This window comes from Lithobates pipiens, unplaced genomic scaffold, assembly GCF_037356315.1.
Source record: "Lithobates pipiens isolate NorthernLeopardFrog02 unplaced genomic scaffold, aLitPip1_a1.2 Scaffold_27, whole genome shotgun sequence".
Lineage (NCBI taxonomy): Eukaryota > Metazoa > Chordata > Amphibia > Anura > Ranidae > Lithobates > Lithobates pipiens.
Window position 1 is genome coordinate 14,523,516 of NW_027507788.1, and position 27,665 is coordinate 14,551,180.

At 42.9% G+C, this 27,665-nt stretch overlaps 1 protein-coding gene across 1 annotated transcript in view; it reads left to right on the forward strand.

The window, feature by feature from the left end:
- LOC143933555 (G protein-activated inward rectifier potassium channel 4-like) overlaps positions 1–27,665 on the forward strand; it is a 109,935-nt gene that overhangs the window by 56,367 nt on the left and 25,903 nt on the right. Inside the window, exon 2 of the mRNA XM_077456487.1 lies at positions 20,258–21,214. Coding sequence (XP_077312613.1) covers positions 20,296–21,214 — 919 coding nt within the window. The 5' untranslated portion in view covers positions 20,258–20,295. The remainder of the gene's footprint in view (positions 1–20,257; positions 21,215–27,665) is intronic.

Here is a 27,665-nt window from a genome sequence, read left to right on the forward strand (position 1 = left end):
AGAGCTATTGGAGCGTTCGGTTCATCATTCCCTTAATTAGTCTTACTTTGCTCAATTAATATCGTGTAAATTGTCACTGTTCAGTCTTGTAGTTCTAAATTGTAATTATTTTCGTGTGTTCTTTTGTACCTTGTAAGTTTTTTTTTTTTCCTATAGTTTTTTTTGCTTTACTTTATTTTTTTAATTAGTTAAGAAATTTAATTTTTTTATGGTTTTTTTTTTTGTTTACACAGTTAAAATTAGTTTAAGTGTCTCTGTTTTCGCTTTAATATTGTTCAAAGGAAATAATAATATAATGAAATTTTAAATGTTTATTATTAATAATAATGTCATGAAATTTAATCTATATATTATTATTATTATTGTTATTACTATTATCAATATTAACAAAATTAATATACAGCTTTAAAATCATGATATTAATATACAGTTGCAAATTCATGAAATAGTGATAATAATATCATAAGACTGAAATTGTATTATTAAATATTTTTAATAAAAAATGTAAAATTTTAAAAAATTAAAATTAAAATTTAAAATGAAAATTGTTTAAAATGTATCTTAATTTTTTTTTTTATGTTGTTCAAAGGAAAACATTATAATAACATAATAGAAATGTAGACTGTATATTACTATTATTATATTATTATAATAATAATAATAATAATAATAAAAATAATAATACTATTATAACATTTAAACTGCTTGATATTGTTGTTTAGTTTTCATTTAATGATATTATCAATATTAATAATAATATTATCATTAAATTGCAAAAGTATATTAGTATTAGAAATATCTGAAATACTAATGTAATTTTTTCATGTTTTGCCTGCTGTTTAGTTAGAATAGCAGCTGTTCACTTTACAAATTGATTGAATGCTCAATCATATGAGATACATTTAAAGGTAACATTTTTGCCATCATGTGACTGGACATTCAGAGTATAAGCAATATTTATTCATATTAATAATAATCGTATTATTATTTTTTATATGAATATTGTTATTATTAATAATAATAATAATATTAAAGTGGTGTTGCCACCAAAAAAAAAATAATAGCTTAAAATTCATAAAAAAATGTAAAAAAAACTAATTGGAATTTTTTTTTTTTTACTCACCTCTAAATGAAATGCCTGTTGCTAGGGGGTCCCTCGTAGTCTGCTTCCTTCAGTGCCGGGGCTGGTAACATCACTTCCCCTCCACGCCGCACAGTCATCTGGGACCTGTCAGGTGTCCCAGATGACTGTGCGGCGTATCACGTCGTGCGGCGTCGCTCGCGCATGCGCAGTGGGTGCCCACAGTAAGAATGCCGGTGGCGTGAGTGGAGCGGGAAACGAGGGGGGACTGTGTTCCCCCCGCATCGCTGGACCCTGGGACAGGTAAGTGTCCGATTATTAAAAGTCAGCAGCTGCAGTATTTGTAGCTGCTGACTTTCATTTTTTTTTTTTTTAGGGGGCACCCCACTTTAATAATGTTGTTATTATTAATTATACTATTAATATATATATATAATTATTATTTTTTTTTGTGAAAATAGAAGTCTATCACCCATGGTCCAACCCATCCCCTGCACAGTCGTAACTATTGCTGATTGGACAGAATTGGTTGTGACTATGCTGAGGGCAGGTCAGACCACTGGACACAACCCCCTGTTTTCACACAGACGGCAGCAGTCTTGACCCTTACCATGTGGGCCGGCACGGGAAAACAATTCAAGAGAAAGAAAAAGGAAGCCATTTAAAAAACAATGTTTTTATGCACTTTGCTTTGGTACTTTATGTTTTTAAGAAAGCTACAACTGGGCTTTAAATTCTATTGTTTTTAATTTATTTTTAATTATATATTTTTTTTTAAATAATATTTTATTTTGTTTTTATGTTTTTTTTTAAGTTGTAGTAATATGCAGTGCCTTTGTTCTTTTATTATTTGAGCTGCGTTTTTTTTTTTTTTTGTGCTTTATTATATTTTGTTTGTTGTTGTTTTGAATGTGGTTAATGTTTTTTTTTTATATGTTTTTATTATTCTTTTTTATCCTTTCCACTCTTGCTGGTGACAATGATAAATTACTATGTCGCCCTAATTATTGTGATGCATGTCTACAGAAATCTAAATTATTCAATATCAATGTGCCCTCCGGAGTTTTTCTTTGGTTTCCATTCACTTCAGATTTATAGCAAGTGTCATTCTAGGGTCTTAGGCCTTCGCATAGCTGGGAGCCCCCCGAGAGACCAACTCTTCCCTGGGAAGGAGAATTGTGTACGAGGACGCTGTAACATCTTTAATATAAATCCTCTTCACAAACATATCACAATAAAAGACCTATATAACTTACTAAGCCTTCAATTGCTTTCCGTGATCTCACTGCACAATCCGAGCTTCCCACAATGTGCATTAGAAACTGCAGCAAGTCAGGTAGAGCCCGCCTCATTTCCTGGCTAGAGGACGTCCAGCCTCATCTAGCTCTTTGCTCCCCAGCCTGACTGTCCCTGCCCCACCCCTTTTATTCATTAGACTTTAGTAAGGTTTGTAATGAAAATGGCAAGGTTTTATTTAAAAATGTCATTAGCACGTTGATGAGGGGAGACAAGAAGGCAAAAAATAAGATCCCTGTGGTAGGAGTACTACCACAGGGATCTACTCTACTACAAAGATTTCCAGCTTCTAGCCCGGGGGTGTCAAACTCAATTTTGTTGCGGGCTGCATCAGCATCATGGTTGCCCTCAAGGGACCGGTGGTATCTGTATAAATTTATCCACAGCATTTTTTCTTGGACGATAGGTGCCGGAGACTCAATCACTTCCCATCCCAGAGTTCAGAGGTGCGCTACGTACATAGTGTAGTGTTCAGGGGTGAGCTACGTATATAGTGCAGAGCTGAAGGCGCGCCCTATGTACCAAGTGCATGGTTGAGGGGTGCACTATGTAAAGAGTACAGAGTTCAGGGGTGCCCTATGCACAGAATGCAGAGATCGGTGTGCCCTATGAACAGAATGTGGAGTTCAGGGGTGCGCTACGTATAGGGTGCAGAGTTCAGGGCTGTGCTATGTACAGAGTGCAGGGTTCAGGGGTGCACTACATACAGAGTGCAGAGTTCAGGGGTGCACAATGTGCAGAGTTCAGGGGTGCCCTACTGCCCTATGCACAGAATGCAGAATTCAGGGGTGTGCTGTGTACAGAGTGCAGAATTCAAGGGTGGGCTGTGTACAGAGTGCAGAGTTCAAGGATGTGTGCTCTGTATAGAGTGCAGAGTTCTGGGGTGCCCTATGCACAGAATGCAGCATTTAAGGGTGCACTACATACAGAGATCAGGGGTGTGCTGTGTACAGAGTGCAGAGTTCATGGGTGTGCTGTGTACAGAGTGCAGAGTTCAGAGGTGCCCTATGCACAAAATGAAGAGTTCAGGAGTATGCTACGTACAGAGTTCAGGGGTGTACTGTGTACAGTGGGCAGAGTTCAGGGGTGTGCTATGTCCTGAGTGCAGAGTTCAGAGGTGCCTATGCACAGAATGCAAAGTTTGGGGGTGCACTATGTACAGAGTGGAGAGTTCAAGGGTGTGCTGTGTACAGAGTGGAGAGTTCAGGGGTGTGCTGTGTACAGAGTGCACAGTTCAGGGGTGCCCTATGCACAGAATGCCGCATTTAAGGGTGCACTACATAAAGAGATCAGGGGTGTGCTGTGTACAGAGTGCAGAGTTCATGGGTGTGCTGTGTACAGAGTGCAGAGTTCAGAGGTGCCCTATTAACAGAATGCAGAGTTCGAGGTGTTCTATGCACAGAATGCAGAGTTCAGTGGTACACTACATACAGAGTGCAGAGTTCAGGGGTGTAGTCACAAAACAGTGCAGCGCTCTCCTTCAATAAAGTGCATTCAAATCATAGTGCATAAATAAATATCTGCAAATGATTCAATGTCCATAAAAAAAAAATAACGTGCAGTCTGAAATACTGAAACTCTTCAGTAATTCCCTCTGATCACAACAGTGCCCTTCACCCCACCTATGGGTGTCTCTCTCACCCGCTTGAATGGACCTCACTAGTTCCAGGAGGTCCAAATGCGCTTTGCAGTGTTATAAGTGGCACCGCTCCCACTGGCTGTACACTCCAAATCCGTGGCTCTCAGCAGCTCTCAGCGTGGTGTCAATCATATAGGAGGCCAGAGGAAAGAACCACAGTTCAAATTGCTATTAAAAATTATTTATTTCCATATAAAGATCCACTCACACTTCAGAAGTAAAAAACAAGCATTTCATAATACAATCCTCTGCATACACAGCTCCACCTAGTCCCAGTGTGATTACATCACCACCCACCTCAGCATAGCGCCCAATGGGCTTTCTGAAAGGTTCAGGCTAGGGTTCAGGGGTGCTCTAAGTACAGAGTGAAGCAATCAGGGGTGTGCTGTGTACAGAGTGAAGCAATCAGGGGTGTGCTGTGTACAGAGTGAAGCATTCAGGGGTGTGCTGTGTACAGAGTGAAGCATTCAGGGGTGTGCTGTGTACAACGTGAAGCAATCAGGGGTGTGCTATGTACAGTGTGAAGCAATCAGGGGTGTGCTGTGTACAGAGTGAATCATTCAGGGGTGTGCTGTGTACAGAGTGAATCATTCAGGGGTGTGCTGTGTGTAGAGTGAAGCAATCAGGGGTGTGCTGTGTGTAGAGTGAAGCAATCAGGGGTGTGCTGTGTACAGAGTGACACATTCAGGAGTGTGCTGTGTACAGCATGAAGCAATCAGGGGTGTGCTATGTACAGAGTGAAGCAATCAGGAGTGTGCTGTGTTTAGAGTGAAGCATTCAGGGGTGTGCTGTGTACAGCATGAAGCAATCAGGGTTGTGCTGTGTACAGCGTGCAGGGTTGTGGAATGCTCTACACACAGAGTGCAGGCTTTAGGGGTCCCTGCCACATTCCGGCTGAAAAAAGCCCTGGGTGCGAGGGCCGCATGAAATGGCCTGGTGAGCCAGATCCAGCCCGTGGGCCTTGTGTTTGACACATCTGTTCTAGAGGGATCCCACAGGTATGGTATATGCATAGTTACATTGCTCCAAGCTGGACCAAAGTAACCATGTAAAAATATCAATACCTGGAATTCATCTTTGAAGCTGTATGGATCTGAAAGATGGAATGCACATAAGAGAAAAAAATGTTACTTCCTCTATTTAATATAGTAAGATCTATTTAGATTGTAAGCTGTGACGAGCAGAGCCCTCTGATTCCTCCTGTATTGAATTGTATTGTAACCGATCAGTCTGGGAGCTTCCTAATTAGTGGTGGGGCCTAGATCCTAGTCTGCGGGTATTTTACTGTCCCTCTCCTCCCCTTTGTGTCCATCTGTGTCGCCCCAGCCCCTGCTCCCCCACCCCCACACCTGTTTTCCCCTCTTTTTTTTCTCTCTTCTTTTTCTCTCTCTGGCCTCCGCCCGTTCCCCTCAGCCTTTTTCTAATATTTAGATCTTGGTCATTATCACAGACCTACGGCCTGTACCACGAGGTCATACCTTGAGCTCTTGCTCTACATACTGGACTTGTTTTGGGTTCAGTTAACCACTTGCCAACCGTTGCACGCCGATACACGTCGACAGAATGACAGCGGTGGGCAAATGCGCATACCTGTACGTTCTCTTTAATTGGCGGGGCTAGTGGGCACAAGTGCCCACCACATTTCCCCGTTCTGCCTAGTGACATGACAGGGATCTACTGCTTGCTGTCATGTCAGTGGTAGCCCATCCCCCCACAGTTAGAATCACTCCCTAGGACACACTTAGCCACTTGATCGCTCCCTAGTGTTTAACCCCTTCCCTGCCATTTACACAGTAATCAGTGCATTTTTATAGCACTGATCGCTGTAAAAACGACAATAGTCCCAAAGTAGTGTCAAAAGTGTCCAACGCGTCCGCCATAATGTCACAGTCAGGATAAAAATCTCAGATCGCTGCCATTACTAATAACAAAAAGTTTAATAATAAAAATGCCATAAATCTATCCCCTATTTTGTAGACACTATAACTTTTGTGCAAACCAATCAATACATGCTTATTGCAATTTTTTTTTTTACCAAAAATATGTACATATTGGCCTAAATTTAGGAATTTTTTTTATCTATATATATTTTCGCGGGATATTTATTATAGCAAAAAGTAAAAAATATATATATTTTTTTTCAAAATTGTCGCTCTTTTTTTATAGTGCAAAAAATTTAAAAACCGCAGAGGCGATCAAATACCACCAAAATAATATATAGGCATTTTCAACAATTGTGCCCTTCCAAGTTTGGGGAAGAATCTTTTTTGGACCCATCATGACTGTACCCATGTGTTACACGGCCAGCTCCATAAAGACATGGGTTGACCAGTTTGGTATGCAGGAACTGGAGTGGCCTGCACCGATCCCTGACCTCAACCCTACTGAACACCTTTGGTATGAATTATGCGGCGTACACACGACCGGACTTTTTCGACGGACTTGGTCAGTCGGTCATCCCGGCGGAGTTCCGATGGACTTTCCGAATGAACGGACTTGGCCACACACAATCACACCAAAGTCCGACGGATTCGAAGGTGATGACGTACGACCGGACAAGAATAAGGAAGTTCATAGCCAGTAACCAATAGCTGCCCTAGCGTCGGTTTTCGTCCGTCGGACTAGCATACAAACGAACGGATTTCTCGATAGGAACTGGGTCCGGCGGAAAAATTTGAAACGTTCTATTTCTAATGTCCGTCAGATTTTTTGGACAGCAAAGGTCCGATGGAGCCCCACACACGATCGAATTGTCCGACGGATTCGTTCTATCGGACCTTTGCCGCTGAGAAGTCCGGTCGCGTGTACGCGGCATAAGAAGGCTGATTTGTGAGCCAGGTCTTCTCATCCAACGTCAGTACCCTGACCTCACAAATGGCCACCAATCCCCACAGCTACCCTCCAAAATCCTCTTTAAAAAGCTGCTCAGGCTTTGGACCGAAACATTTCACCAAAAACGAGACATCAGTGTTTGCTCCATGGTCTTTTATTCTTCTCTGACCCAAAGAGAATAGGATTTCATTCTCTTTTCTTCCTTTCCTGACAAAGACACTTTGGAAATAGGTCAATTTTGAAACGGCGCTCTGCTCCAGCGATTTGTCATCCTCCTTTTCTTCCTCCTTTAAAGGATTAGTTTATTTCTCTCCACCCAAGAGCATCATTTACCTCTGTGTTCCAGATCACGCTTGCTAGTGATATATATTATATATATGTTTTTTTTTTTTTTTTTTGTTTTTTAGTTTTTATCAGATTCCATCCCATGATGCTTTGCTGCAGCATAAAACAACTCAACAGCCTCAACCGGTCTTTACACTTGGCAGGTTCAATAACTTTTCCTTCTTTTTTAACATCACAAAAGGAAGAATAGAAAAAAAAATTGCATAAAGTTTGCACAGGCAACATAAATCCTTGAAGTTTTTACCCAACTCCACTGAATTATTCTTTATTTTGGAAAATGAAAATGTAAACGCTGATTTGGCTGTGGTCCAGATGAGACAAAGTTGAGACGTAGCTTGTCCCAGAGACTATTAACCACGTGCCCTCCGGAACATGTACCCCCTGCCCCCACGCCACCCCCCCCCCCCCCCCACCAAGACCAGGTTACTTTTTGCAATTGCATTGTGTTACTTTGACAGTCATTTGTTGGAGCACGTTTACATTGGAGAGTTTTTTTGCTGCACTTCATTAAATATATTATTATTTTGATTGATGTTATTTGTTGTGCACTTGGTATTTTTTGCAGTGCTGCCAATTTTAGTTATTTATTATTGTTTTAGTTATACACAGCCTGGAATTGGGCTTTAAAGATAAATTCAAGGTATGGCAATCTTTATATGGTTACATTTGATTAGCTTGCACCAATGTATGTATGTATTGGCCATATTTGTGGGATCCCCGTTGAAGCTGGAAATCATTATACTAGGCGCCACTAACCCCAGTGATCCCTACTAGCTTTTGTGTCCCATGCCAAGGGGTTGTACTGCTGCTTACTGAACACAGGAGGTAACCCGCTTGTCACGGGCACCATTCAGAGAACACTTTACATTTTCTCAATGCAAAGGTTTCCTTGATTGGATTAGGTGGGGAGATGGGAAGGTGACATCATGATCTCCACGTCCAATCAGAGAACACCGGTGCAAAATCTGGTGCAGCTGAGCACGGTAGCCAATCCGCTTCTAACTTCAGCTTGTTCAATTAAGCTTTGACAAGAAGGCCTCATTCCCACGAGGCGGATCCGCTTCCACGGAGTCTGCCTCTGTCCGCCAGCTCAGCGGGAAATCTCTCCGTTGAGATCCGCTGAGCCGGCAGATGACAGGTCCCTCTCTGCTCACTGGGCGGGGAGGGGCTTGTTGAGAGCCGCTGGTTTCTGTGGAGAGGTCAGATGAAAACGGACAGCATGTCCGTTTTCGTCAGAACTCAGCCGATCCAATTCGCCAGCGACGGATCCGAAGGTAGGGACATCCGTCTGCTTTTAGCGGATCGGACCGGGTCGGATGTCAGCGGACATGTCACCGCTGACATCCGTCGCTCCATAGACCAGCATGGAGCGCCCGTTCAAGTACGCGGTAAAAACTCACAGGCGGACCTGAACGGTCCGACAGTGTGAAAGGGGCCTAAAACCTGGAAGTTGATTGGTTTCTATGCAGACCTGCAGCAAATTTTGCATTCTCCAGTTTTAGTAAATCAATCTAATTAATTTTAAAAAAATTAAAGTGTTCTCTGAATGGTGCCTGTGCTGAGAGGCCAACCTCCTTTGTTCAGTTAGCAGCAGGGAAGCTGCTTGGGACGAAACTTGAAAGCTGCGGCAGTCAGTGCAGTAGTGGTGCCGACTACAGTGATTTCCAGCTTCTACGGGAATCCTACAGGAATGGCACATACATACTCACGTTGGTCCAAGCTGGACCAACATAACCTTGTAAAAACTGAGCTTTAAGGTGACATTAAACCCGCATCGTTAAAAACTATCAATAAATGGTGTATTAAATGCTGTTCACTATGGGATTCGTTTTCTGTCATTTGAAAAAAAAAAACGGTTTCCTCCACCTGTCCGTGTCTCCACTGCAGTTGGGGATTTTGCAGAGCAGTCTTGACAGCTAATGCACATGCTCAGTTTTCAGTTTATTTGTAACCTGAACATTTCCTCCTTATCCCATCTGAGCAGCCCATGTGACTATAGAGTCACACATGTGGGCGTATACACAGAGGTAAATGACAGCCCACTCCCTCCCTCCTCCTGTATGCCCACTAACCAGATAAACACAATGGGGGTGGAATATTACATCTTGATCGACGGAGGCTTCACCTCCCTTCTATTCTAAGACAGAGGCTGGGGGGGTGTGACACAGCCTGCGACTGACAGAAATCCACCCACACCATGTTATTGCCAAAAAATAATAAATATTTGATTTCAAATATATATCTATATGACACGTTAAAATTTTATTGATAGTAATTATTTATTTTTACTCTGTAATCTAAAGGCTGTTTTTTTTTTACATTTATTGTGAACATGTGACCAGGACTAGAAGCTCTGCCTGCCACTGTTTCCTGCAGACAGGCTGGGAAAGAGCTGAGTCCTGTGACAAATGTATATCAATTAGTAAAAAAAAGGTACTTCAATGTTCTGTTTTTTTTTTAACCATTTGCTCACATAGTAGTATGGTGGCAGAGCAGCTCTCTTGCGCTGGAGTATCTAATACATGATCCAGAACTTCGGAGTAGGAGGGGCACACGGCCACCATGCCAGCTGTGTGATTACTCACAGCACAAGCCTATCAAGGATTTCTGGCTAATGATTGACTACCGGCATCTGCTGAACGGCAAAGAGGATGACAGGGCAGAGCTCTGTGAATATAAACAATAATGAGCTCTGTCCTGTCAGAGATGTGCCAGTAAAAACTGAAGTATCCCTTAGTAAAAACAGTTCATTGAGGGAACCATGAATGCCAACATGTACTGTGACATACTGAAGCAGAGCATGATCCCCTCCCTTCAGAGACTGGGCCGCAGGGCAGTATTCCAACATGATTACGACCCCAAACACACCTCCAAGACTACCACTGCCTTGCTAAAGAAGCTGAGGGTAAAAGTGATGGACTGGCCAAGCATGTCTCCAGACCTAAACCCTATTGAGCATCTGTGGGGCAACGGAAGGTGGAGGAGCACAAAGTCTTTAACATCCACCAGCTCTGTGATGTCATCATGGAGGAGGGGAAGAGGACTCCAGTGGTGACCTGTGAAGCTCTGGTAACCTCCATGCCCAAGAGGGTTAAGGCAGTGCTGGAAAATATTGGTGGCCACACAAAATATTAAAACTTTGGGGCCCAATTTGGAAAATTATCACTTAGGGGTGCACTCACTTTTGTTGCCAGCGGTTTAGACATTAATGGCTGTGTGTTGAGTTATTTTGAGGGGGCAGAAAATGTACACTGTTATACAAGCTGTACACTCACTACTTTACATTGTAGCAAAGTGTAATTTCTAAATTTGTAAATTATTTTTGGGATATGGCACTGCGTTATATTTAAAAGAAAAAAGTGCAGCGCTTAGCCAATAAATATTACTGTGACCATAAATAAAAAAGTGCAAAAAAGAATGCCAAAAAAAACTGTGAAAGTGAATAGACAAAAACTATTAAAGATGAGTCAAATATATAAAAATATAAATTCAAGTGTCCATATATATATATTAATACAAAAAATATGTAAAATGTCCAGTGTATGTGTAGTAATAGCTGAAACTTGATTGTTCAATCAAATTGTTATTTGACCACGTGGACCCGTCACCTCTCAACACCGCTAATAGATGGAGGCTTACCAGATCCCCAGTGACCCCCCCTATTAGAGGAGGTCAAACTGCGCAAATTCAATCTCAGGTCCCATAGACGTCCAGATATCCAGATGCCGGAGATTATCCCGATCTTTCGGATTTCTCGCAACCTTCGGATTCGCATGACTGCTCTCAGCAGGCCTCCAAACGAAGTATCACCATAAAGAAACAAAAGTGCGCCAAATGGTGTGATATGGTTTCAACAAAAGTTTATTAGCGCCAGATGCTCGAGCACACATGAAACGACTCTACCGAGTCACAGGAAAAATGTACAAGTGCCGTTTAAAAACGAACAGAAATGCTAGCAAAAATAAACAAAAATAAAAATAACGTGAGTTTGTATTGCGATCGCATATGCGCAATGGGTGTGAGTGTGACTACCCGACGATCGTTTCGTCAAAGGTCTGACGTCATCAGGGGTACCCTGATTTCACAGTTTTTTTTGGCATTCTTTTTTGCACTTTTTTATTTATGGTCACAGTAATATTTATTGGCTAAGCGCTGCACTTTTTTCTTTTAAATATAACGCAGTGCCATATCCCAAAAATAATGGCCTGGTCATGAAAGGGGGGTGGTAAATCTTTGGGAGGTCAAGTGGTTGATTAAAATAATTACAGCGCCATTATGCACATACGGAAAGAGAAGGGATAACGTAAGTGAAACAGTGTGTGTTTAGTATCAATTTAAGTTTAATTCCGCTTTAAATTAAAGCGGCTATGAACATCTCCACCCTTGAAGTGACCCAATAATTGCTCGCGCTAACTGAACGACCCAAGGACATTTCGTTCTCTGGCGGTCGCGCGGCCGTCTTCCCTAGCTTTACACACACTCCAGTGCTCGTTGGTGGAAAAACATAAACACAGTTTAAATCGGAAATCAGGCTCCTTGGAGGATTGCGCTGTTCTTTCAGCCGCACTGATGCAGGACATTACAAGCCGCCCTTCTCCCTGGCAGGATTTTTTTTTTTCCCCAGCTCTCGCTGTCAGGCTACGTTGCGGGAGAAGACTGTAGATTTTGATCTTGATGCATCGTGTCTCCTCTACGAGCCTCCCCTACGGACGGCGGTGACTCCTGTCAGCTGCTCTCAGTTTTAACAAGTCTTATTCAAGGGCTCGAGCCGCGCGCTCTTACAAGACGGGCATGAATACGCCGCGGAGCATTTCGACGATGTTAATTGGAGCAGACGGACTAGGGGAACATCTGGAGGTTTAAGAAGATGGGGGGGGGGGGGGTTTGAGCTTATGAGACGCTTATCCTTACAGAGTAATGAGTTTAATGACGGTTCAGCTGGTTTATTAACTAGATTCAGATGGAGGGACGTTAATGGAGTTTCTTTTTATTGCTGAAAGTTGTTGATTGGTTGCTGAAAATTCATTTATTTTTATTTATTTATTTTTATAAAATAAGCTCATCGTTTTTACTTATTCCTTCAGACCGCAGCGGGAAAAGACAAATATTAAGCTTATAACTGGCGGCTGTTTATGATTCTCATTGATCGACCTGGCAAAGGCAATCAAGAGGCTATTCCTGACACACAGTTATGTTCCTTATCTTCCTCTGCCAAATCCATAAGCAGGAGCTTTATTTTATGCTGAATGTCTTTTAATTGAATGCTGGACACTTTGTGTTGTTTTGGCGAGCATTCAGGAATGCGCAACGGCTAGTTGCTGAGTAGCAGCGCGGGTAAAGCGGCCATCTGTGCACCATCATCTGCCAGGCTGGCATGTTATATCGGCTCATCTTAATCATTTATAACTTAAGGGCAATGCCACCTGCTGCAGGCTTGATGTTCAGCTGGGAGCATTTATGAAGTTAGGGCTGTGCCAGCTGATACCAACATGGGCCAACCCTGGGGGCCTGGAGGACAAAAGATCCTTAAAGTGGCATGGGATGGACCCTGAGGGCCTGGAGAACAAAAGATCCTTTAAATTGGCATTGGCAGATCCTGAGGCCCTGGAAGACAAAAGATCCTTAAAGTGGCATGGGACGGACCCTGGGGGCCTGCAGAACAAAAAAATCCTCAAAAATTGGCATTGGCGGACCCTGAGGGCCTGGAGGACAATAGATCCTTAAAGTGGCATGGGCAGACGTTGAGGGCCTGAAGGACAAAAGATCGTTAAAGTGGCATGGGACGTACCCTGAGGGCCTGGAGGACAAAAGATCCTTAAATTGGTATGAGCGGGCCTTGAGGGCCTGGAGGACATAAGATCCTTAACGTGGCATTGGCGGACCCTGAGGGCCTGGAGGACAAAAGATCCTTAAAGTGGCATGGGCAGACCCTGAGAACCTGGAGGACAAAAGATCCTTAAAGTGGCATGGGACGGACCCTGGGGGCCTGCAGGACAAAAAAAATCCTCAAAAATTGGCATTGGCTGACCCTGAGGGCCTGGGGGACAATAGATCCTTAAAGTGGCATGGGCAGACGCTGAGGGCCTGAAGGACTAAAAATTGTTAAAGTGGCATGGAACGTACCCTGAGGGCCTGGAGGACAAAAGATCCTTAAAGTGGTATGAGCGGACATTGAGGGCCTGGAGGACATAAGATCCTTAACGTGGCATTGGTGGACCCTGAGGGCCTGGAGGACAAACCATACTTAAAGTGGAGCACCATGTTATATTGGCTCATCTTAAACATTTATAACATAGGGGCAATGCCACCTGCTGCAAGCTTGATGTTCAGGGGCGTGCCTGCCGATACCAACATGGGCCGACCCTGGGGGCCTCAAGGACAAAAGATCATTAAAGTGACATGGGTGGACCCTGAGGGCCTGGAGGACAAAAGATCCTTAAAATGGCATGGGACAGACCCTGAGGGCCTGGAGGACAAAAGATCCTTAAAATTGGCATCTGCAGATCCTGAGTGAAGCACCACAAACCAAAAACACTATTTTATTTTAATATTCAAAGCAAACTTTATTTTGTTGAGAAATCACTTTGAAAAACACCCCTAGCATTTCAAGCTGCAGCCATCCTATGATTTATGTAGTATTTACAGTACTTCCTGGAATCCACCCGCCGTTTGTTCAGGCACGCAGGCAGGAGGGAGAGAAAAAAAAATGGCGAGCAGTTTACACAGGAGGTCTGATGCTAGAATTATCGCTCTGGCTCTGACATTTGGTGTGATTACCGTTTATATATGCATGCGTGCTCACCTTTGTGTGTGAGCATAGGGGCACGTTCAAATTTTTTATTTTTTTTTACTTTTTTTTTTTAAATCAACTTTATTTCTATGAACAGCATCCCTTGATAACATGGGCAGACCTCTCTTTATTGAGAGATCTGGGGCCTATTAGACCCCAGATCTCTCCTCGGCCCTCCAAAATATCTGATCAAACTGAGATCGGTTTGATCAGTTCCTTTACAAGCTGGAAATGGCTTGTTTACAAGATGGAAAACAAAGGTGATGAAATCCTTCTTGCTTCCAGCTTCTGACATCACAGAGGGGAAGAAACAACGTCAGTCCTTTTCACTCTGTCTTGGGCATCGGGTGCAGCCGGCCCCTTTGATATCAGCCCCCCCCCCCCCCCCCGATGGGATGTGAGAGCCGAGCAAAGGCAGTGGCAGCGGAAGGGGGTTACCCCCTTCTGCCACACGTAAAGTTGATCCAGCGGTTACAGTGGTTCTAAAGGCATTGTATGCATTAAGGTAAAAAAAAAAAACTTTTAATATGCAGCCCCACCTAATACCTCCTCGCCCAGCTCTCTGCCTCTTGGCTGGTTAAATTACAGCAGCAAGAGCCATTGGCTCCAGTTGCTGTCAATCCCAGCCAGTGAGGAGGCAACAGGGGCGGGGTCGAGCCTTGTTCTGTGTGTCTAATGAGTGGGGCTCGGGAACGAGCATGCTTGAGTGCCCTCATAGCAAGCAGATTGCTATGGGATCACTCAGAGAAGATGAGGAGCCAGTAGCACCGGCAGGGGACCCAAGCAAAGGAGGATCAGGCCTGCTCTGTGCAAAGCCTTTACACAGAGCAGGTAAGTATGACATGTTTGTTATATAAAAAAAAAAAATACCTTTAGGCTGGCCATACATGGACGAATTTCGAAAGAATTTTCTTTTGAAAATTTGTGTGTTTTGTGATCCGATGGCGCCACCATTGATTTCGAAATTCGACCAACTAAGCCTTCATTTTCACCTCATGTTTCTACACAAAAGAATTTTCGTGGCTGGGAATTTTCTTTTCTTGCACTCATGCGCATTTCTTTTTCGATTACATTTCTCACATGATTCTCCCATCATTGATTAGAAAATCATCCGTTTTTCCAAAAATTTACAACATGTCCGATTACTCAATTTCGATGGCCGCATAAAAATCGGCTGTTGCTGCAGCCCACTAATGGTGCGAAATACGAACGAAAATTCTTAGATAATATTTTCGAAAGAAAATTATTTCGAAATTCGACCCATGTATGGCCTGCCTTTAAAGTGGGGTGCCCCCTAAAAAAAAAAATGTAAAAGTCAGCAGCTACAAATACTGCAGCTGCTGACTTTTAATAATCGGACACTTAGCTGTCCCAGGGTCCAGCGATGTGGGGGAACGAAGCCCCCCCCCTCGTTCCCCGCTCCGCTTGTGGCACCGGCATTCTTACTGTGGGCACCCGGCTGTGGCTTCACAGCCGGGCACCCACTGCGCATGCGCGAGCGGCGCGGGGTGCCGTGATACGCTGCACAGTCATCTGGGACACGTGACAGGTCCCAGATGACTGTGCGCGGCGCAAGGGGAAGTGATGACACCAGCCCGGGCATTTAAGAAGTCAGACTACGAGGGACCCCCTAGCAACAGGCATTTAGAGGTGAGTAAAAAAAAAATATTTTTTTACTTTACTTTACTATTTTTTTTATTTTTTTCCCAATAATTTTATTTTTATTTTATTTTTTTAAGAATTTTAAACTTTTTTTTTTTTTTTGGTGGCAACACCACTTTAATATCACTTTAAAGGGGGTAGGGATAAACATCTACATAATGTGATACACTCCTTTACAGTTGATTGTTTTGGGAGTTGTGAGTGATTTTACCATGATGCGGCTCAGTTTTTACTCCCTGCGTTGCCTGATCCCCACTCGTGCCTCTGCAGCATCTGCAGTCAGCCATCCCGATCATTTCTGCTTGCAGAGCCCATACACGAGTTCACGGCGCATGAAAATGTAATAAAGACAATTACCACGCGCCGTAAATTTCTAATGCAGAGTAGTGGGAGCGCCTGGCCTGCTCCTGGATACATTCCTGTATTTAATTATTTACGTTGCTTAAATATTTAACTTAATTAAATGTACAGGCCCTCGCCGCCTAATTTATGTGTCTTGTATGATTAACTAGCAGGCGATGAAAGACATTCTTTAATCTTTCAAAGATCTGGAATTTAAATATTACCTTATAAAGGGAAAAGATGTGTACATCATTTTCTTCATTGCTGTTTGTATGTAGCAAGACTGCTGTGCTGCGATGTTGCCCCCGTTATTAAAAGAGAAGTATGAGATTCTTAAAAAAACAGAATTATTCTCACTTTGGTGGATGCAGCATCATTCGAATGCTGCATCTGTCCCCTGCCAGCCCTAGACCAAGAGCTGAGAGATCAAACACGGTTGATCGCTCAGCTCTCGGCCCTTGGCCTGAATTTACTGCCCCTCCAGTACTCACTGGGCTGTACAGTGGGCGGAAGCGGCTGGCTCAGGCTCTCAGCGGCTCTCTGAGAGGTTGATCCAGCTCTTGGTCTAGGTATCTGGGTGGATCCCAACTGTAAAGTCGTAATCTTTCCCAAGCCTTGACCTGCTCTGTGATGTCAACCAACAGTGAGCTTTAGCCTGCTGTTGGCTGAAACCAGGTCACAGGAGTGCAGAACAAACTGCACTTCCTGTTATCCATAGGAGAAATACAGCCAAATAAGCTAAAAGTGATACTAAAGTCTCAAACAAACATATTATACTTACCTGCCCTGTGTAATGGTTTTGCACAGAGCAGCCCGGATCCTCCTCTTCTCGGGTCCCTCTTCAGTGCTCCTGGCCCCTCCCTCCTGTTGAGTGCCCCCCACAGCAAGCAACTTTCTATGGGGGCACCCTAGCGGAGCCACAGCTCCCTGTGTCCATTCAGACATGGATACGCAGCCTGGCCACACCCATTTCTCTCCTCATTGGCTGACTGATTTTGATTGACAGCAGCGGGAGCCAATGGCTCCGGGATGCTGTCTCAGCCAATGAGGGAGAGAGTCCCGGCCACCTGTGAGTGTCTTGTGCAACATCGCTGAATCTAGGGGGACTTCATGTAAGTATTAGGGGGGCTGCTGCACATAGAAGGATTTTTATCTTAATGCATAAAATGCATTAAGATAAAGAAAAACCTTCTGACTTTACAATCACTTTAATTCATAGTAATTGCAAAAAAAAGCTTGAGTCTAGGTACACATTGATGCGATTTTGACATTTTCTGCGCCACACTGATTCCCAAAAGTAGTTTCTGTACTACTTTAGGCGACTTCAGGGTGCGATTTGTATAGACATATGCAGGAACCCGCACAGATGTCTCTGAAATGCAGCCCCAAACCCCCCCCAAAGTCAGGACTGAAGTTCAGCTGAACTCGCAGTGTGAACCTGAGCTGTCAAACTGCAGCAGCTGGAGGATATATAGAAATGAATGTGTCATGTGACTGGTTCAATTGTGATAATGGGTCGTGTGTTTTTTGTAGAGCAACCAATCAGAATCCTTCCAGTACTGATCTGACTTATGGGAAGTGAATTTGGGTTGGCTACTGTTGATTAATGAACTTTGCACCTATCGTTAAGTGGAGTTACACTATATGGCAAAAAATGTTGTGGCCAACTGGCCATCACACCTATTTGAGATGGTTGGACATTCTATTCCAAAATGATGAGCACTAATATGGAGTTGCCCCACTTTGAGACCATAGCATTGTTCACTATTCTGGGAAGGCTTTCCACAAGATTATGAAGTATCTTGGTGGGAATAAGCGCCCATTCGTGAGGTCGGGTACTGATGTTGGATGAGAAAACCTGGCTCACAAGTCGGGTTACAACTCCCCCCAAATGTGTTCAGTAGGGTTGATCCATAATGAATCCATAATCAGTTTTCACTTTTTAGATATATAAGATTTTGCATTGGATAACTGTCACAAGTGAATATGGCAATCTGAAGAAGCGGTATCCAACCACGAACATGTTATTGAATCTTTTTTTTTACTTGACAGTAATTCTGTGTAGTGTTTGACTTCAACAATGGACTAAGATTTGTTATATGCTTTTAAAGTTTTGTCATTTTTTTGCATAATAAAACTCATGGTATTTTAGATTTTGGTGCTATATTAACCACTTGCAGACCAGACCAATTTGCTGGTCAAAGACCAGACCCCTTTTTGCGATTCGGCACTGCGTCGCTTTAACTGACAATTGCGCGGTCGTGCGACGTGGCTCCCAAACAAAATTGACGCCCTTTTTTTCCCACAAATAGAGCTTTCTTTTGGTGGTATTTGATCACCCCTGCGGTTTTTATTTTTTGCGCTATAACCAAAAATAGAGCGACAATTTTGAAAAAAACGCATTATTTTTTACTTTTTGTTATAATAAATATCCCCCAAAAATATATAAAAAAAAATTTTTTTTCCCTCAGTTTAGGCCGATACGTATTCTTCTACATATTTTTGGTAAAAAAAAATCGCAATAAGCGATTATTGATTGGTTTGCGCAAAAGTTATAGCGTTTACAAAATAGGGATAGTTTTATAGCATTTTTATTAATAATTTTTTATTATTTTTTTTTTTACTAGTAATGGCGGCGATCAGCGATTTTTATTGTGACTGCGACATTGTGGGGGACCCATCGGACATTTTTGGGACCATTGTCATTTATACAGTAATCACTGCTATATAAATGCAGTGATTCCTGTGTAAATGACACTGGCATTGAAGGGGTTAACCAGTGGGTGGCAGTGTAGGGGTTAAGTGTTCCTAGGGGTGTGTTACTAACTGTGGGGGGGTTGGGCTTTCATTTAGTGAACACTGATCTCTGCTCCAATCACATGGAGCAGAGATCAGAGTTGCTAGGCAGAATGGAGAAATGTTGTTTACACAGCATTTCCTCCATTCGGCCGCTCCGTGAGACGATCGCGGGGATGCCCGCGACGATCGAGTCCGCGGGTCCCGCGACCGGACTCACGGGGGTCCCGACCAGCGCGGGAGCGCGCCGTCTGCGGCGCTCTCCCGATGGCAGGGCGGCATTGAATATTGGACGTACCTGTACGCCAATATGCCTGCCCATGCCATTCTGTCAACGTACATCGTCGTGCGCTGGTCGGGAAGTGGTTAATACCAGCAGGCCACCCTGGACCACCCACTTCCTCCTTTTTTTTCTTCTATTTACTGTTTTTTGGGTTGGTGACCTTTCGGTATCAATACCTCTATGACTCCCATTGTATGCCTAGGCATTCCCACTACTTGCCCAATTCTGTTCAGTAGGGTTGAAGTCAGGGTTCTGTGATGGCCACTGGAGTTTCTCCACAGTCCACACCAAACTGGTCAACCCATGTCTTTATGTAGCTGGCTTTGACTTGGTGTCAGAAACCATGAAATCAGACCGAGACAGAAGTACAGTTAAATCACACTTGTTTAATAATAAAAGTAAATAGAACAATAGTGCAAAAAATAAAAAACCCAGCGGTGATTAAATACCACCAAAAGAGAGTTCAATTTTTTGTGAAAAAAAGGACAAAAATGTAATTTGGGTACAGTGTTGCATGACTGAGTAATTGTCATTCAAAGTGTGAGAGCACCGAAAGCTAAAAATTGGTCTGGTTAGGAAGGGGGTTTAAGTGCTCAGTGGTCAAGTGGTTAAAGAACTTCAAACACACACACACACACACACACACACACACACACACACACAACAAAGTCATCAATAGTTTTCTCACGGATGGCTTACTAAACATCTCCCACAATTCAATCAGTCACAAAACTTTGATTTCAATTAGTGTCTTGGAATTGTTTGTAAGCATTTTTGTAATGAAATATTCTCTTGAACAAAGCCAGATTTCGTCTTCTCCAGAACCTTGTTGGGTGAAATATATTCGAGGCAATGGAGCATAATCATGTAATTAATGTACAATCTCTATGTGAGCTCGTTCCTTCTTAGCTCAGTAAATTAAATCATGTGAAGCATTCCAACATCGTTCCAAAAACAATGCAAATGCACACATCTGCTTAATTTAATTAGAAATAAATGCATTCAGCACTTCATTTAAATTATGTTTAATATTTTATGTGCTGGTATGTTAAATCTTGAAACGGAGGGGGGGGGGGGGGTTGTTGGTATTTTATTTTTGAACTTTAGTAATTTGATATGAATGCTGCATAGCTGTAGAGAAAAACCGAAATGTGCTCTCTTCGATACGTGACCTTTCTTCTCTCTATTCAGGTCAGGAGTGACGGTGCTCCACGTGTGGTCGAGTCAAGATGAATACATGCAAGTTTTTAGATCAGGACATTGAGGGCAGGGGAGTTAAGGTGCCCAAACAAGTACAGAACCCGTCGCTGGTGGCCACAAACCGAACTATGGTCATGGCGGAGCCGGAAAAGAAGCGGCGGCAGAGGTATGTGGAGAAAGACGGAAAGTGTAATGTCCACCACGGAAATGTCAGAGAAAGGTACAGATACTTGACGGACATATTTACCACCTTGGTAGACCTCAAATGGAGATTTAATTTACTGGTGTTCACCATGGTCTATACAATCACTTGGATTTTCTTTGGATTCATTTGGTGGCTTATTGCCTATATCCGTGGGGACTTTGACCATATAGATGATTCAACGTGGACACCGTGTGTGGACAAGTTAAACGGGTTTGTGTCAGCCTTTCTTTTTTCTATTGAGACAGAGACCACCATTGGGTATGGATACAGGGTCATCACGGACAAGTGCCCAGAAGGAATTGTTCTCTTGTTGGTCCAGGCCATTCTTGGCTCCATTGTTAATGCGTTCATGGTGGGCTGCATGTTTGTTAAGATCTCCCAGCCAAAGAAACGAGCGGAGACCCTTATGTTCTCCAATATGGCCGTCATCTCTGTGAGGGACAGCAAACTCTGTTTGATGTTCAGGGTTGGAGATCTGAGGAATTCGCATATCGTGGAGGCATCTATAAGGGCCAAAATGATCAAATCCAAACAAACCAAGGAGGGCGAGTTTATCCCTCTTAATCAGACAGACATCAATGTGGGTTTTGACACCGGGGATGACCGCCTCTTCTTGGTTTCTCCGCTAATCATCTGCCACGAGTTCAATGAACATAGCCCCTTTTGGGAAATCTCCAAAGAGCAGTTGGGGAAAGAAGAATTCGAGATTGTAGTTATTTTGGAAGGGATGGTCGAAGCCACGGGTAAGGCATTGTATTGAAACGCTTGGCATGGCAATTACAGCATAACCAGATCCTGAAGTCTGGAACTACTTGGATATAAAAAATGCTAATAAAAAAAAGTTAAAAAATATATATATATTCTCAGCAAAGAAAAGGGTTACTACTTATCCCTCCCGCTGCCCACACACACAATCTTTGCCGTCTTTACGAGACATGCTGGATGAAAAATTCTCAGCGCAAAACACCTGAGTGTCCAGGGAAAAATCTTCAGTGCCCGGGTGTATCAGATGCTTGGCACTTCGGTTTTATTACCTGGCATCTACAACATTACAGGACAAAGTAGGGGTTGATGGAGGAGACACAGCGCTCAGTTGGGGATCGGACATCAAACACACCCGGAAGTGTCAACTGCAGAAGATTATTCATCCAGCGTATCTAGAGGACGGCAAAGATTGGTTTCATTTAATATAATACAAGTGTATGCACAACACCAGTATCACAGAGCATTATGGGTGTTGTACTCTTGTTTGTTTGCTTTTGTTTTTATTTTTTTCTATTAATGCTGAAGTTTAGTTATGCATATGTTTGCATAGTTACATTGGTCTAGCTTGGACCGGCGCAAGTATGCATGTGTCACGCCTGGAAAATCCCAGTGGAAGCTGAAAAATCACAGATTTTTTTCTGCTTTATTTCAGTAATACTTAATAGATCTTGTCTGTGACTGGACTGGGAAAGCAAAAGCGGCAGACTGAAGAGCTCATTCGCTCTGTTCTGTTCCCCTATCAGCATGTCTCCCGTTAGCTCTGCAGGGCAACTGACTGGCTCCTCTGTGCTGCTTCTTTCTCTCACAGTCTGAGTGCCACTGTACAGTGCAAGATGTCAATAACAAGTAAAATTCAGGTATTTACACTTAGGTGGGCTATGGTCAATCAAATATTTACATTACCTTAACAAGGACTAAATAAGCTTTGATCACATGCAGACCGCCCCCCCAGTCAATGATTCACAGCTAGGACCTGCTGATCGGCTGTGTACAATCACAGCCCAGAGCTCTGTGTTGGCAATCAACACAGAGCTCTGTACAGAGGAACCAATTTCTCTGTTTCTCATTCCTGCTTTGCAGGGATGAGAAACTAAGAGATCATTTGGTAAAAGCAGCACACTTTAAACATATTACATTAATACACTATATTATGAAAAGTGTTGGGACACCTGCCTTTACATGAACTTTATTGGCAGCCCAGTCTTAGTCCATAGGGTTCAATATTGAGTTGGCCCACCCTTTGCAGCTATAACAGCTTCAACTCTCCTGGGAAGGCCGTCCACAAGGTTTAGGAGTGTGTCTATGGGAATGTTTGACCATTCTTCCAGAAGCGCATTTGTGAGGTCAGGCACTGATGTGGACAAGAAGGTCTGGCTCGCAGTCTCCGCACTAATTCATCCCAAAGGCGTTCTATCAGGTTGAGGTCAGGACTCTCTAAGTTCCTCCACTCTCAACTCACTCATTCATGTCTTTATGGACCTTGCTTTGTGCACTGGTGGGCAATCATGTTGGAACAAGAAGGGGCCGTCCCCAAACCGTTCCCACAAATTTGGGAGCATGAAATCGTCAAAAATGTCTTGGTGTGCTGACGCCTTCAAAGTTCCCTTCACTGGAACTAAGGGGTCAAACCCAACCCCTGAAACACAACCCCCCACACCATAATCCCCCCTCCACCAAATGATCTGGACCATTAGTAGTATTAAAAAATAAATCAGGTATATATACCGTAGTTTGTAGGCGCTCTAACTTTCACGCAAACCAAGCAGTATACATTTATTGGCATTTTTTTTTTTTTTATCAAAGACATGTAGCAGAATACATTTTAAGCCAAAATTTATGAAAAAAATTGATTTTTAAAAAAGTTGTATTGGAGATGTTTTATAGCAGAAAGTAAAAAATATAATTTTTTTTCAAAATTTTTGGTCTTTTTTTTTTTTCGTTTATTTTACAAAAAATAAACACCCAGTGGTGATCAAATACCACCAAAAGAAAGCTCTATTCGTGTGAAAAAAATTATATCAATATTCCGCTGGGTACCGCGCAATTAATGTAGCGCAGCGCTGAATAGCAAAAAATGGCATGGTCATTAAGGGGATAAAATCTTGGCCTGATGGACACTGATGGGCAGCACTGATAATCGGGACACTGATAGGTGCGGCACTGATGGACACTGATAGGCAGCACTGATAATCGGGATACTGATAGAGCGGTACTGACGGACAATGATAGGCAGCACTGATAATCAGGATACTGATATAGCGGTACTGACGGACAATGATAGGCAGCACTGATAATCAGGATACTGATATAGCGGTACTGACGGACAATGATAGGCAGCACTGATAATCAGGATACTGATAGGCAGCACTGATAATCAGACTACTGATAGAGCGGTACTGACGGACAATGATAGGCAGCACTGATAATCAGGATACTGATAGAGCGGTACTGACGGACAATGATAGGCAGCACTGATAATCAGGATACTGATAGAGCGGTACTGACAGACAATGATAGGCAGCACTGATAATCAGGATACTACTGATAGAGCGGTACTGACGGACAATGATAGGCAGCACTGATAATCAGGATACTGATAGGCAGCACTGATAATCAGGATACTGATAGGCAGCACTGATAATCAGTGTCCTAATTATCAGAGTAAATAATGTGCCAACAGGCTTGCCGGGAATGGACAGACAATCCTTTCTTCACACAGAGCGTGAGGAAAGGACTGCCGATAAAGTCTGTATACATGTGAACAGCTTTGATTGGACACAGCTGATCACATGGTAAAGGGCCACTGCAATTAGCCCTTAACCCCAATCTGTGATCGGACACAGCAGTCACAGAGCGAACCCGATGAGCACCACAAGAGGTGTGCAGGGAGCAGGATTTTAGGAGGATGTCCATAATATCGCGCTGTAACTGTCTTTTAGCTATAGCACGGTACTAAATGGTGAGGGTTTACAATCACTTCAATGAGTATCAGGAAACATACCCCATTATATCTACACAGGTAGCATAGACACCTTAATCTGATCACCATGCAATGTGTCAGACTGAAGCAGTCATAGCTGAATAGGGTCGGGGGCCTTTGACACCATCTGTCTTTCACATAAAACACAGTTTTAACACCTCTCCCCCTGGTGATCTGACAACAATTCACACATGTAGCCATATGAATCGAAGAATTAACACCTATGCAGACTTCCTGACACCAAAAACAGACTGATGTAACCGGAACAGTTGGTTACACAATTTTCGCACCTCCCATCCTATTCTTGGACAATCAGTATCTGCCTTGACACATTTCATGGTTTGTAGATTAGGTTGTTTGTGTTACCTGTGCTGATATCACTGTTGGGTATGTTCCTGACACAACGGAGAAGCTATGAAATGTCTTCAACTTTGCAGAACAAGTCCAGTTAAATATGACTCACTACTACCAGCATTTCTTACGCCGCGTACACACGATCGGACTTTCCGACAGGAAATGTGTGATGGCAGGTAAATCCGGCCGCGTGTACGCTCCATCGGACAAATGTTTTTCCGCGGACAAATGTTGGATGGCAGGTTTTCACATTTTCCGCAAAAACAAATATGTGTTGTCGGACTTTCCGAGCATGTGTATGCAAGTCCGTACAAACACGCATGCTCGGAAGCAAGGACGAGCCGGAAGCGGTCGGTCTTGTAAACCAGCGTTCGTAATGGAGAATTCACATTCGTGACGCGGCAAATTATGACATCTGGAAATGCAGCGCACAATTCTCTTCTTCTTTAATGGGATAATAATGAAGCTGCTTTGCTGGTGATACTGATGGAGTCATTGCAAAACGAATTTTCAAAGGCTTTTTTTTCTAGTGATATCAAGAATAATATTATGATTTTTTTTTTATTATTTGGGCAAGTTACCACAACACCATTATCCCGTAGTTTATAAGATCAAAGATACAACTATGTCGGTGTCCCTTGTCAATTTTACATTGTATTTTTTTAAATTGTCTACTCCCAAACTGTCATTTGAAGTAAAACACACAGCCAAGTATTATTCGCCACATTTATTTTTTATTGTGCATTAAAAAAAGAAAACAAATAAAATTAGACATGCTATCTGCCAATAGAACTTAACCAAAAACTGTATTCTATGCATCCAAAAACATAGAAAATATACCAAATCAAATAATTATTATTCAACCAAAAAATAATGTCAAAGCAAAAACTCCAAGGCCAATAATAAATAATTATCTCCTCCGATTCCGCAACATGTCTGGTTAACGAACGGCTGTTCAGAAACAGACTGAAAAGTGCGAAATGAAAAGCGCGAAAAGAAAAGCGCGAATCAACACTCACCAAACTTCTACTAACACGAAATTAGCAGAAGGAGCCCAAAGGTTGGCGCTAAAGAGCTGAAAAATCACGTAAGTACATCACTAAGTTTGTGATTGTTGGCCAACAATTGTGTGGCCGTGTGTATGCAAGACAAGTTTGGGCCAACGCCCTTTGGACAAAAAAAATTCCACGGTTTTTGTTGGCCAACAATCCGATCGTGTGTACGAGGCTTTAGTGTTTTATGCTCCAGTTGAAATTGAAAAAGGAGCTCCTGAAATGCATAGAGGGAGCGCAGTTCACCTTCTTAAAGCCATACTATAGCTTCTATGAATAAAACTACCCATCCTCCATTCAGAGATCTTGTTTTACTCATATCAGCTATAGTAAAGCTTTCTATGAATGGATCAGGGGGGGGGGGAGGGTGGGCAGGAGCATAGGGACATATTGGATTAATAGCAAGTAATGACCTTTGTGCAGATTTTTTATTTTTATTATTTGGACTAAACCTTAAAGTGGTTGTAAACCCTTACAACCAACTTTGACCTACAGGTAAGCCTAGATTAAGGCTTACCTGTAGGTCCAAGAAATATCTCCTAAACCTACACGGTTTAGGAGATATTTGCCGAAAGACAGGCACCACTGTCTATGGTGCATGCGCCGTAGACAGCGGCGTGCAGGCGCTCTGAGCGCGCCGCGGTCAACGGTGATATGCCGCGAGTGGTGGCTCCCGTGCGCATGCGCGGGAGTGACATCATCGCGGCTTCGCCGAATGACAGCGGCAGAGCAGGAGACCCACCGAGAAGATGGATGCGTCGGACTACAGGGGACAGCGGTGACTTCACTGGCTCCTGTGTCAGGTAAGTGACACATAATGGACTACTTTGCGATGCATACTAGTCCATTATGCTTTACCTTTGCAGGGAATCAAAGAGGAAGTAAACCCATCAGGGTTTACTTCCTCTTTAAAGTCTTTAGACATCGGTGATATACGGCAGTCTACTACACTCTCCACCTGCTGATCTCAGAACCCCGTTTTTGTACCCGTTTGTAATGCTGGGGATGCACGCTCCGCCAAACACCCACCGTAGGCCCTTATCTCATATAGACACATTGTTGCATTGAAGGACCCGGGTGTTCTCAAAAGTCATCGATGAAAATAAACCTTACCGCCAGAATTTTGAATCTGATTGGTAATACAGCCAAGTAAAGGGAATTGTGCAGCCTCAGAAAACAAGGCATACAAAAGAGGAGCCCAGGTAAGATTACCCGGGGAGAAAGCGGCTTCTAAAGGCCCGTACACACGATCTGACTTTTTGACAACAAACATGCAAATGAGCTGTTTTAAGGCAACCCTCTGACTGTTTGTACGCTCCATCGGACAAACTTTTTCGGTTTTCATTGGACTTTTGTTGGCTGTGTGAACGGACAAACTTTCCAGCAACAAAAGTCCGAAGGAGCAAAGTCCGATCGTGTGTACAGAAAACCATAGGACTTTTGTACAAAGTACAAACAGGCATGCTCAGAACCAATGCAAAAGATCAGACAACAATACAGAAGTTGACCAAAGGTGGCGGTAAAGAGCAGGAAACCCACGTGATTTGGTGAAAGTTGGCTGAAAAAGTCCTGCCGTGTGTATGCAATAAAAGTTCACGGCCGACGCCCTTTGTACAAAAATCTACACGGAAAGTTTGTACAAAGTCCGATCGTGTGTATGAGGCTTAAGGCAGCAAGGGGCAGTGATAAAGGCTGATAAAATGTACAAAGCAATTTATTAAGTTCAAGTATACAAAAAGAGGGAAGGAAGGGGGGATTTTTTAGCGGTGCTAGTTATACCAGGGAAATGACAAAATATAATAAAAATTTATAGAAATGTATTAATATAAATTAAAACAGCATGGATAATATGCAATAGTACAAAAAACACTATACACGCAGTTACTCCACACGAGGAATCCCAGAGGTGAGAATTGAAGGGCTGACGGCACTTGTTCCCAACATGTTTCGCAATTAGCTTCATCAGGGGAAGTGCAAAACTATCAATGAATTAATAAAAATTAGTAAACAAGAAAAACAGAAAACTACAAAGACCATTATATA